Below are 13,582 nucleotides of genomic sequence, written 5' to 3'. Positions count from 1 at the left end.
TTTCATGGATTAGTGACTAGTCAGTCAACCACATATTGATCAGTACTGTAGTAGACATTAGAATTCAAGGTTATTTGTGTAGAATTAATATAAATCCTTTGGTGATGATGTATAGCACGTTTGTTTTGGCGCCTTGCTAAATTACCAGTATGACACCATTGCCACCTTGTCTCTTTTCCTTGACTCTGCCTACGTATATGGTGATGGAATATTGTGTATGTGGAATGCAGGAGATGTTGGACAGTGTTGATGAGAAAAGGTTTCCAATCTTTCAAGCTCATGGGTATGTTTATCTTACATCTCAATTCAATAGTTATAGATATGTGGCTTAAAGATATCTGGCCAAACACTAACACCAAACAGTGACATTAATACAGATGTATTGCTATTTTTCCCCAGGTACTTTTGCCAGCTGCTAGACGGCTTGGAATATTTGCACAGCCAAGGAATAGTTCACAAAGATATTAAACCAGGGAATCTACTGCTGACGACGGATGGCGCACTAAGAATCTCCGACCTGGGTGTAGCAGAGGTGAGCCCCTAGTCCTCTGACTGTTTTCAGATATCCACTTTATATTGCCCTTTAATTGGGTTACCTTTATGGGGCCGAATGATTATCTGTGTATTCCTGTTTTCCCTCCCAAGGCGCTGCACCCATTTGCAGAGGACGACACGTGTTGTACGAGCCAGGGCTCTCCGGCCTTCCAGCCCCCAGAGATCGCCAACGGCCTGGACACCTTCTCAGGGTTCAAAGTGGACATCTGGTCTGCTGGTGTCACACTGTGAGTGGCCACTCCGACATTAATTGTTTCAGTTGGCATATTTATTTCATGCCTCTTGGGGGAAAAATACAATTTATTGAATTGAACATGCTTTGCTGTCTAATAATGTGAAACCTACATGGCTGCTCGGAGGCGTCCGCATGGTCCTAAACCACACTGTTGCCTCGTTTTTGTGCCACATTCCAATGATGATACTGGGGGGGGCAAAAATGTAATTTAAGAATGTGGGGGGGACATGCATCCCCGGTGAAAGTTGCACCCCTGGAGATTATTCTTCATTAAAGTACTCTTCTTGATTTTGGAATTGTATTTTTTTCTTTCAGTTATAACATAACAACCAGCCTGTACCCTTTCGAAGGTGACAACATCTATAAGCTGTTTGAGAACATTGGGAAGGGAGACTACAGTGTTCCAGAGGAGTGTGGCCCTCTGCTCTCTAGCCTGTTAAGAGGTAAGAGTCTAGACCAGGGCTCTCCAACCTTGTTGCTGGAGAACTACCTTCCTGTAGGGTTTCACTCCAACCCTACTCAAGGTCACCTGTTTCTAATAATTAGCTGGTGGATAAGCTTAATCAGGTTAGTTATAACTGGGGTTGGACTGAACCTACAGGAGGGTAACTCCTGGAACAGGGTTAAAGAGCCCTGGTCTAGACTGACTAACACTGCTGCTGGCACTCCCAATATTCTATTTCATGTTATTAAGCCTTATTAGAGATGAAAGCATTAGCTGCAGTAGTAAGAGTATTTTAGGGATGCCAACTTTGATCAATTATTTCTCAATTATGCTTTTAGATATATATGTCAACAATTATTCCTCCAAAGGACCATTCAGTGGATAACATTTTGTGAAAATCCCCCAAATCATGGCATCTTTTTGTCCTGGTTTTGTGGGGAATCACTCATTACAAGATGGCCACAGAATTATAGATTTTCCTCTTTATTGGACTTAATTTGACCACTCAAATGTACTTAGCAGTTAGTAGTGATTCATTCTTGGAGGTTTGTCTTTTGGAGATGGCTCTGGTGTGATTGTACCTTGTGTGTCACAACAATTGTTATTTTGATGTATCACGAATATGCAGTGTACTGAAAACATTTCTCAGATAAAGATGTGTTCGAAGGACAGGCACTCTGTTTTTCTCGATGGAAACGGTCATTATGCTCAATTGTCTGTTTTCATTGTTGTCAAATAGCCCTGATTTTATACACCGCACAAAAATAAGGACATAATGAAAGGAATAAATGCATCTCATCAAATTATTACGAAACTGTCAATAATAAATTTTTGTATTTTTCTTCCAGGAATGCTTGAGTATGACCCTGAGAAGAGGTTCTCAATACAAAACATTAGACAACACAAGTAAGTCATCGTGCTCCTTTTCTAGCTGAAGCAGCAATTGAACTTACCTCCATACTTGCTGAAGAGAGTGCTCTTAATTGAAATGAAAATTAAATCAGAGATTAATTGGGGGGGGGGGGGGGGCAGCAGTCCGGTGATGAGCAATGTCCAATCTATTTCTTTTCAACATAGGATGATGAATGTAAAGTGCTCGAGGAAACAAGCTGTCACTTTTGTGATAGATTTGTTGTCATTTGCATCTGTGCTCTGTTGAAGGCCAAATTGTATCATTTCCATAATGATGGGAGGAGAAAACAGAACCCACTGCCTCTTTCTTGGATCATGTGGAGGTCTAATATGAGGCCCATTGTGTTGGAACAGGCTTTTATACAATACATAACCTATATGATATAGGCTACTGCACATTACGCACCACAGAAACACATAATAGCCCATGGGGCTTACAAAGTTACAAGTATGGGCTAGCAAATTTTATTTTAATTTTGAAATGTAATAGGGCCTGTTTATATAATCAGTAGGCTGACGCATATATATCTTAAATATTTCCCGTAATGTTATAGCCTACCTTCTCTTTCTCTCTATTGTTGCTTCATCCCTTCCTCGCTTTCAACAGTTAAATGAAATGTTTTGTTGCCCTTATCTTCATCATTCTAATAACATCCTTGAATAATATAGGTTTAGAATTAGACGCAAAAGGCTTTCACTTCTCTTCACGAAGATTGAACGGTTAAGGGTCTGAACAAATAACTGCTACAGACCGCTATTGCGCGTTTGCTCTTCTTTCACACTACCCATGAGTTCTATTGGCTGCTGTATTTAGCATTCAGGAAACGAGCTTGCATCCCTATTCGAATAGTCTATTGGAATAAGAAATCATGTCCAGCAAGCTATTCCAGTCTAGTTTTTCCTGCATGGGACTCCAAGAGCTAAGGAGCATTATTTCAGGAGAGAGGCCAGCGGAACACGGGAGGTTCCGTATTGCGCAAGAGATAGTGGCTATAAGTTACAAGCTTATTATGCATAACCCATCATTAATTAGCCTAATATAAAGGCTGATACTGCATTGAATTTATTACCTGAAAGACATAGACTAGGACGTCTATATATAAATCTAGAACAACTGTTTTGGATGCAATTTGAATGTAGTTGATGGAGAGAGAGGACATAGAAAGAGTGCGTGCGCGCGCGTGCAATGATTTAAAGTAAAGATATTCGAGTGATGGGCTGTTTTTAAACTGCAACTGCAGTTTAACTCCAGATGGATGGATGGGTAAATTAGACACGCATTCTGTCTTTATGTTATTGTAACATAGGCTATGCTGCAGCAAGTGTAGGCCTACCTGTCACAAGAAAATAAAGTTACCGTGATGAGATCATGGGTCTACATGCAACTGCTGCTCCATAGTGAGATGGGCTGTCTACCCTGAGGATTGATTCATCATGCAGAGGCCGTAGCGAAGCCAGATTTAGACATTGCATATAATTTAACAGTTCCATTTCACGCCATGCTTTTCATGTAAATAATTTACCGGGTTCTCGCAGCTATTTATCCTGGGAGAAGGGAGTGGTTTTGGGCAATACATCTCGGTAACCGGGTTCCCGCCATTCAACCCTAGTTACAACCAATTATGCTTCCAACCTTTTGTATGCCTCTATCTAACATCACCAAGAAGTCATGTGGTAGTGAGAGCTGTTGCCTTATTTGGTGCTACCTCAGGGCTTCTGATGAGCTGTAGTTAAAAAGGCATCAGTCAGACAGGCAGCATTTCCCTGCCCAGCCAATCTATCGCTGCCTCTCTCTACTCCTAACTTTCCAGTTCCCCCCCCCCCCCCCCCAAGCCCTTAAAGACTCTTGACAACATGGGCTGATGCTCTGGTGAATGCCGGCTGCAGTTACCACGGCAACAGATGACTGAAGCGTATCTGTGTGATGCTAGAGCTCGGGGAGGGAGGGAGGGAAAATCACGTATTGTATTCACCGTGGGCCTCTCAAAACCGCTTTAAAATCATATTTCATTTTGGCTCACTGTATTGGGTGCAAAATGGAATGAGAGAAAGATGATGAAAACAGGTAGTGTAGATACATACACATGCTTGTAATGAACTATGTTGGCCTCCCGAGTGGCGCAGCGGTCTACGGCACTGCATCGCATTAAATGAACTGTGTTGGCGAGTTGGTTTAGATACGTCTAGCATATGCTTTTTCAATATTCAGTTTATTAACATGGCTTATTCATAGCTTATTAATTTGTTTTAACTTCAAGTTCCTTTCACTTCCAGGTATGGATTGCACATCATGATAGGATGTAGTGCGTCCCGTGTTGCCTAACCTACCTTAGTGCATGTTAATAACAAGCATTTCAAGCATGTTAATAAAAATTATTCAAGAGTATGTAATCAATCGCTCCTTCATATGTGGTCCTTCTATGTGTGGCCATGCCAAAATAAACCAAGGATAAGGAGGCGTAAATAGGAGCTGGAGAGAAACGACTGTATAAATATTTAACCAGGCAAAAGGGCAGATGGGTCTTTAAAATTAATTACCCAGCTCTGTGCAAATATTAACATTAAGGAGAATTACAATGGGTAGCGACACCATGCTGGAGTCAATGCAACTTTAATGTCCCGGCTCCTTAGGGGCCCCATTCTCATTAGGTGAAGCAGCTTCACTAGGCTGCATTATGGAGGCTTGATACTTATTATCCTACCCTACACACACACACACACACACACACACACACACACACACACACACAATGTATTATCCTACCCTACACACACACACACACACACACACACACACACACACACACACACACACACATGTATTATCCTACCCTACACATTTTACTGGCCTTGTCTTAAATGCACATCACAATGAAGACACTGAACACAAATATAGACGCAACAATTTCAAATATTTTACTGAGTTATAGTTCATATAAGGAAATCAGGGCCTATTGAAATACATTCAATAGGCCCAAATCTATGGATTTCACATGACTGGGAATACTGATATGCATCTGTTGGTCACAGATATGTTTGAAAAAATATATATATTTAAGTAGGGGCATGGATCGGAAAACCAGTCAGTATCTGGTGTGACCACCGCTTGCCTCATGCTGTGCTACACATTTCCTTCTCATAGAGTTGATCAGGCTGTTGATTGTGGCCTGTGGAATGTTGTATGGAACATTTCTGTGATCTTTTAGTTCAGCTCATGACCCATGGGACCAACACTTTTGCATTTTATATTTTTGTTCAGTATACATATATCAGTTGCTTTAAGTAACTGCTTATTGCTTATTCCATTGGTTAGCCTTCTTTATATAACTAGTGAGCGGAGGTGGAGGAGAATGGCTGCAGCACTTGATCAGTGAGTGGGAGTGTGTCCTGTTATAATCATGGAAAAGATGGAGAAGATTTTGGACGGAGGTGTAGATTGAACGTAAAAGAGGAGTTGTACACGCAACGTACAGAAAACGCACACAATCAATCCCAAGTCACAATGTACAGAAAACGCATGCACCCACACACGCACTCATACTGTGCGCAGATACACCTACCTCTGTGGCCCCATGGCAAGGCTGTCGTCACTGACGCTGCATGTGTTACGAAACAAAAGGCCAAGGTCTCCACAGGCCTCTACCATTACTCACTCCTCTCTCCGAAAGGAAGCTGCCTGTTACATAGTGTGTTGCTTAGCTCTTCACTATTTCTGGCAATAGGAGGAAGGGGACGTGGGACATTTCTGCCTCCTAAAATATGAGCCCTGTCAAAATGATTCTGCTTCATGACATGCAGGAGATTTAGTGGTGACACATACTGCAGTGAGAATGACAAAGAAATCCTTGGTCAGTTGTCATGACACATCGCTCTATTGTTGTGCATTGCGGCTCTGCTTATGTTGTCCTTAATCTGCACTTATAGTCTGCCTACTTCAGAGCAAATCATGTCTGGCTGCAAAGACTACTTTGTTGTCCTGTATTTACTAGAGCTGGGTGTTTTCCAGGGACCTCACAATACGATACAGTATTGTGATTCGATATTGTGATTTTATTGCGATTTGGTGTTCCAAACATATTGCTCACCATATGTCTGCTGCAGAGAGACGAGGGGAACCCCCCCATCACTAGTATTTAGCCCAATGTGAGGACACTGGAGATTTGGCTTTGAAGCTGGCTTGGGAGTAGGCTTTTTACACTAACAAGTCTCTATCTCTGTACTGTACTTCAGTACAGTAGTTGAGTATTTGCATGTCAAATTACTATGATAGTAATGGATGACAGGGAGTGTCTTTTTTGAATATGAAACACATGAAAGGCCTGTGCTCTTGGGGGAGACCAGCTGTTTCCACCATGCCCCCTAATTAGGAGCCCCTAGTGTGTGTGCACGCTATTTGATGTGTAAATGAGTAAGAGAGAACCAGACCTGGCTTCAAATACATTATCTAAGTATTTGTTATTTAAATACTTATTCTATGTAATTGAGTATTTTCTAATAATGTGGTGCTGAATCAACTACCAGTCTTAGGAGTATTTTAAAACATTTCTATAAACGGCCTGCTATTTGAAACTATTTTCAAATACTTATTCCCAAATACATTATTTCAAAACTCTAGGCCCAAACTGACCTGGATTCAAATGCAAGGGAGTATTTGTATTTGAAAATACACTTGCCTGTGTATTTGAGTATTTTCAAATACACGCTGATACTTTCCAACTGTATTTCCAAATACAATTAGTGGAATATTAGAATGTATCTTCAAAGGAAAAAAATCTAGAAATTCTTACTTTGAAATGTATTTAAAAGTAATTTAAAATAATTGAAATTGTATTTGAACCCAGGTCTTGAGAGAACACACACTGTCTAATGACGTGGCATATGACAGAAGCTTGCCTCTTTGTCATAGAGATGTCAATGCCTGTCCCCATGTTCCTCTACATGTCAGCTGCAGAGCCCTGGGACATTCCCCCTTTAGTAGTTTCTTTCACACATTTAACAAGGATGTTGCATATGTTACATATACAGTGCATTCAGAATGCGTTCATACCCCTTGACTTATTCTACATTTTGTTGCATTCAAAATGGATTCTACAAATTATAATTCACTCATCTACACATAATACTCCATAATGACAAAGTGAAAACCTGCTTTAAAAAAATGTATATATATTCTAATGTATTGAAAATGAGATATGGAAATATCTAATTGACATAAGTATTCACAACCCTGAGGCAATACATGTTAGAATCACCTTTGGCAGCGATTACAGGTGAGTCTTTCTGGGTAAGTCTTTAAGAGCTTTGCACACCTGGATTGTACAATATTTGCACATTTTTCTTTTTAAAATTCTTCAAGCTCCGTCAAGTTGGTTGTTGATCATTGCTAGACAGGCATTTTCAAGTCTGCCATAGAATTTCAAGCCGATTTTTAAGTCAAAACTATAACGTGGAACATTCAATGTCATCTTGGTAAGCAACTCAAATGTGTAGGATTTGCCACAAAAATAACGCTTTCTATTCAGGATTTTTTTTTGCAGTTTTACTTTAGTACCTTATTGCAAACAGGATGCATATTTTGGAATCTTTATTCTGTACAGGCTTCCTTCTTTTCACTCTGTCATTTAGGTTGGTATTCTTGAGTAACTACGATGTTGTTGATCCATCCTCAGTTTTCTCCAATCACAGCCATTAAACTCGGTAACTGTTTTAAAATCACCATTGGCCACATGGTGAAATCCCTGAGCGGTTTCCTCTCCGGCATCTGAGTTAGGAAGGATGCCTGTATCTTTGTAGTGACTGGGTGTATTGGTACACCATCAAAAGTGGATTTAATAACTTCAACATGCTCAAAGGGATATTCAATGTCTGCTTTTAAAATGTTTACCCATCTACCAATCGGTGCCTGCCTTTTGCGAGGCATTTATTTATTTAATTTATTTATTTCACCTTTATTTAATCAGGTAGGCTAGTTGAGAACAAGTTCTCATTTACAAGCATTGGAAAACCTCCCTGGTCTTACTGGTTGAAATTCACTGTTTGACTGCGGGACCTTACAATTATCTGTATGTGTGGGGAAACAGAGATGTGGAAGTAATTCAAAAATCATGTTAAACACTATTATTACATATGCAACTTATGTGACTTGTTAAGCAAAGTTTTACTCCTGAACTTATTTAGGCTTGCCATAACACTTTTCATTTTTAACTAATTTGTAAAAATTCACAAACATAATTCCACTTTGACATTATGGGGTTGTGTGTGTGAAGCCAGTAACGCACAATTGAATACATTTTAAATTCCGGTTGTAACACATTTCTTGGGAGAAAAAAGCAAAGGGATGTTAATATTTTCTAAAGGCACTGTATTGTGATGTTTCCATAAGCAAATCCTCTTGTTTAAAGGGATTCTTCGGGATTTTGACAATGAGGTCCTTTATCGACTTCGCCTGAGTCAGATGCGTGAAGTTTGAAGGAAGTTGCTAACTAGCATTAGCGCAATGACTTGAAGCAGATACCCATAGACTTCCAGTCATTGTGCTAACACTATTTAGCATTGGCTCGTGAAACTACCTCTAACATACTGGACACAGAGATGCACATTTTATCCACAAGTTAATATGACTCTGGTTAAGTAGATAAAGGGTCTAATTGCTAAAATCCCAAAGTATGACACCTTAAGCAAATAAGGTGTCGCTGAGTCTTTTGCCTTGGGCATCTCCAGCATTATTAAGAATTGGTTCTCAACTGACTCACCTGGCTAAATTAGCTGCACAAATAAAGAATAAGCTTGATGGGTCCTAAATGAAAGGCATATATCGCCCCAAAAAATTAGGTAGGGGCCCAAAACTAAGATTGTATCTTATTTTAAGTTTTGGGAATTTTTATTCTATAACCAATGTTCTGTGGTTTTAGCTGGGTGAGGAAGAAACACCCTGCAACGGAGCCTCTGGTGCCCATGCCTCCCAGTGCTGACCGGAGGGACGCGTGGCGTAGTATGACCGTGCTGCCCTACCTGGAGCACCTGCACGGCTACGCCGACCAGGATGATGAGGATGACGACGAACTCTTCTACGGAGATGGAGAGATCATCTATTCTCAGGGTTTCACAATGACAGGTGAGAGACTGAGGGATTGAGATCGATGGAGAGGTGGAGCGATAGAGAAATGAAGAAGAATTTTTGATTTCCGAACTGAACTTTACAGCTGGTAGGCTGATAAGGTACATACAACATAAATACAGTGTTACTGTTACAACAGTGTTATGTAGGGGTTGGTGGGGGCTTCAAGTAAAGTGTTCCCTGGACAATAGTGTCAACTGTGCATTACATTCATGAGATTATTAAATGTCTACAGTTGATGTCAGAAGTTTACATACACCTTAGCCAAATACATTTAAACTCCGTTTTTCACAATTCCTGACATTTAATCCTAGTAAAAATTCCCTGTCTTAGGTCAGTCAGGATCACCACTTTATTTTAAGAATGTGAAATGTCAGAAAAATATTAGAGAATTATTTCTTTCATCACATTCCCAGTGGGTCAGAAGTTTACATACACTCAATTAGTATTTGGTAGCATTGCCTTTAACTTGGGTCAAACGTTTCAGGTAGCCTTCCACACGCTTCCCACAATAAGTTGGGTGAATTTCTTCCTCATAGACCTGGTGTAACTGAGTCAGGTTTGTAAGCCTCCTTGCTCGCACACGCCTTTTCAGTTCTTCCCACACATTTTCTATAGGATGAGGTCAGGGCTTTGTGATGGCCACTCTAATACCTTGACTTTGTTGTCCTTAAGCCATTTTGCCACAACTTTGGAAGTATGCTTGGGGTCATTGTCCATTTGGAAGAACCACATTGAGACCAAGCTTTAACTTCCTGACTGATGTCTTGATGTTGCTTCAACATCATTTTCTTTCCTCATGAAGCCATCTATTTTGTGAAGTGCACCAGTCCCTCCTGCAGCAAAGCACCCCCACAACATGATGCTGCCACCCCCGTGCTTCATGGTTGGGATGGTGTTCTTCGGCTTGCGAGTCTCCCCCTTTTTCCTCCAAACGTAACGATGGTCATTATGGCCAAACAGTTCTATTTTTGTTTCATCAGACCAGAGGACATTTCTCCAAAATGTACGATCTTTGTCTCCATGTGCAGTTACAAACCATAGTCTGGCTTTTTTATGGCGGTTTTGGAGCAGTGGCTTCTTCCTTGCTGAGCAGCCTTTCAGGTTATGTCGATTATAGGACTCGTTTTACTGTGGATATATATATATATAGATACTTTTGTACCTGTTTCCTCCAGCATCTTCACAAGGTCCTTTGCTGTTGTTCTGGGATTCCACGGCTACGTGGTCCCATGGTGTTTGTACTTGCGTACTATTGTTTGTACAGATGAATGTGGGGGGGGGGGTCTGAGCATATTTGTAAACAACATCTGGTGCACGAAATCTGAGGAAGTCTCTAGATTTTGCTCGCCTGAAGTAGAGTATATTGTGATAAATTGCAGGCCACACTAATTGCCTAGAGTTTTCAGCTATACTTTTTGTGGCTGATTATTTACCACCACAGACAGATGCTGGCACTAAGACAGCACTCAGTCAGCTGTATAAGCAAACAGGAAACCACTCACCCAGAGGCGGTGCTCCTAGTGGCCGGAGACTTTAATGCAGGGAAACTTAAATCAGTTCTACCAAATTTCTATCAACATGTTAAATGTGCAATCAGAGGGGGAAAAATTCTATATCACCTGTACTCCACAAACAGCGATGCGTACTGAGCTCTCCCTCGCCCTCCATTTGGTAAATCCGACCACAACTCTCCTCCTGATTCCTGCTTACCATCAAAAATTAAAGCAGGAGGCACCAGTGACTCGGTCTATAAAAAAGTGGTCAGATGAAGCAGATACCTAACTACAGGACTGTTTTGCTATCACAGACTGGAACATGTTCCGGGATTCTTCCGATGGCATTGAGGAGTACACCACATCAGTCACTGGCTTTATCAGTAAGTGCATCGAGGACGTCGTCCCCACAGTGACTGTACGTACATACCCCAACCAGAAGCCATGGATTACAGGCAACATTCGCACTGAGATAAAGGGTAGAGCTGCCGCTTTCAAAGTGCGGGACTCTAACCCGGAAGCTTACAAGACATCCTGCTATGCACTGCGACGAACCATAAAACAGGCAAAGCGTCAATACAGGGCTAAGATTGAATCATACTACACCGGCTCTGACGCTCGTCATATGTGACAGGGCTTGCAAACTATTAGACTACAAAGGGAAGCACAGCCGCAAGCTGCCCAGTGACACGAGCCTACGAGACGAGTTAAATCACTTCTATGCTCGCTTCGAGGCAAGCAACACTGAGGCATGCATCAGCTGTTCCGGACGACTGTGTGATCACGTTCTCCATAGCCGATGTGAGTAAGACCTTTAAACAAGTCAACATACACAAGGCTGCGGGGCCAGACAGATTACCAGGACGTGTGCGCCGGGCATGTGCTGACCAACTGGCAGGTGTCTTCACTGACATTTTCAACATGTCCCATGTCCCTGATTGAGTCTGTAATACCAACATGTTTCAAGCAGACCACCATAGTACTTGTGACCAAGAACACAAAGGCAACCTGCCTAAATGACTACAGACCCGTAGCACTCACGTCCGTAGCCATGAAGTGCTTTGAAAGGCTGGTCATGGCTCACATCAACAACATCCCAGAAGCCATAGACCCACTCCAATTTGCATACCGCCCAAACAGATCCACAGATGATGCAATCTATTGCACTTCACACTGCCCTTTCCCACCTGGACAAAAGGAACACCTACGTGAGAATGTTATTCATTGACTACAACTCAGCGTTCAACACCATAGTACCCTCAAAGTTCATCACAAAGCTAAGGATCCTGGGACTAAACACCTCCCTCTGCAACTGGATCCTGGACTTCCTGCCGGGCTGCCCCCGGGTGGTGAGAGTAGGTAGCAACACATCTGCCATGCTGATCCTCAACACTGGAGCCCCTCAGGGGTGCATGCTCAGTCCCCTCCTGTACTCCCTGTTCACCCACGACTGCATGGCTAGGCACGACTCCAACACCATCAAGTTTGCGGACGACACAACAGTGTTAGGCCTGATCACCGACAATGACGAGGCAGTCTATAGGGAGGAGGTCAGAGACCTGGCCGGGTGGTGCCCTCAACGTAACCAAGACTAAGGAGATGATTGTGGACTACAGGAAAAGGAGGACTGAGTACGCCCCCATTCTCATCGACGGGGCTGTAGTGGAGAAGGTTGAGAGCTTCAAATTCCTTGGTGTCCACATCACCAACAAACTAGAATGGTCCAAACACACCAAGACAGTCGTGAGGAGGGCACGACAAAGCCTATTCCCCCTCAGGAAACTAAAAAGATTTGGCATGGATCCTGAGATCCTCAAAAGGTTCTACAGCTGCAACATCGAGAGCATCCTGACTGGTTGCATCACAGCCTGGTACGGCAACTGCTCGGCCTCCGACCGCAAGGCACTACAGAGGGTAGTGCGTACGGCCCAGTACATTACCGGGGACAAGCTTCCTGCCATCCAGGACCTCTATTCCAGGCGGTGTCAGAGGAAGGCCCTAAAAATTGTCAAAGACCCCAGCCACCCCAGTCATAGACTGTTCTCTCTACTACCGCATGGCAAGCGGTACCGGAGTGCCAAGTCTAGGACAAAAAGGCTTCTCAACAGTTTTTACCCCCAAGCCATAAGACTCCTGAACAGGTAATCAAATGGCTACCCGGACTATTTGCATTGTGTGCCCCCAACCCCCCTCTTTATCATATATGCACAGTCACTTTAACTATACATTCATGTACATACTACCTCAGTTGGCCCGACCAACCAGTGCTCCCGCACATTGGCTAACCAGGCTATCTGCATTGTCCCACCACCCGACAACCCCCTTTACGCTACTGCTATTCTCTGTTCATCATATATGCATAGTCACTTTAACCAAATGTACATACTACCTCAATCAGCCTGACTTACCGATGTCTGTATGTAGGCTCGCTACTGTTTTTCACTGTCTTTTTTTACTGTTTTATTTCGTAACTATTGTTCACCTAATACCTTTTTTGCACTATTGGTTAGATCCTGTAAGTCAGCATTTCACTGTAAGGTCTACACCTGTTCTATTCGGCGCATGTGACAAATAAACTTTTGATTTGAAAATACTGTTTGACATTTGAGTTATATAATCAAGTTAAAGCTGCCATATGTAACTTTTTGGGTGACTAACCAAATTCACATAGAAATTGTGTTATAGCTCTGTAATTCTCACTGAAAGCAAATCTAAGATGCAGTCCATCTGTTCTATGTGCACTATTTCTATGCTTCCCGTTAAGTTTGTTTGTTTTTGCATCTTTTCCTTTCTGTTTTGTACACCAGCTGAAAATACGATAA

General features: G+C 42.1%; 1 protein-coding gene across 2 annotated transcripts in view; it reads left to right on the top strand.

Annotated features, from left to right (window-relative positions):
* Nucleotides 1-13,582, top strand: part of LOC106613746 (serine/threonine-protein kinase STK11) — a 32,284-nt gene that overhangs the window by 3,772 nt on the left and 14,930 nt on the right. For both annotated transcript variants that reach the window (XM_014216318.3, XM_045687473.2), the window contains exons 4-9: nucleotides 194-283; nucleotides 400-532; nucleotides 646-782; nucleotides 1,106-1,233; nucleotides 2,084-2,141; nucleotides 9,059-9,261. In XM_014216318.3, the coding sequence (XP_014071793.1) occupies nucleotides 194-283; nucleotides 400-532; nucleotides 646-782; nucleotides 1,106-1,233; nucleotides 2,084-2,141; nucleotides 9,059-9,261 (749 nt within the window). The remainder of the gene's footprint in view (nucleotides 1-193; nucleotides 284-399; nucleotides 533-645; nucleotides 783-1,105; nucleotides 1,234-2,083; nucleotides 2,142-9,058; nucleotides 9,262-13,582) is intronic.

Source organism: Salmo salar, chromosome 10 (assembly GCF_965601325.2).
Source record: "Salmo salar chromosome 10, fSalSal1, whole genome shotgun sequence".
Lineage (NCBI taxonomy): Eukaryota > Metazoa > Chordata > Actinopteri > Salmoniformes > Salmonidae > Salmo > Salmo salar.
This window is presented reverse-complemented; position numbering and strand designations above follow the sequence as displayed.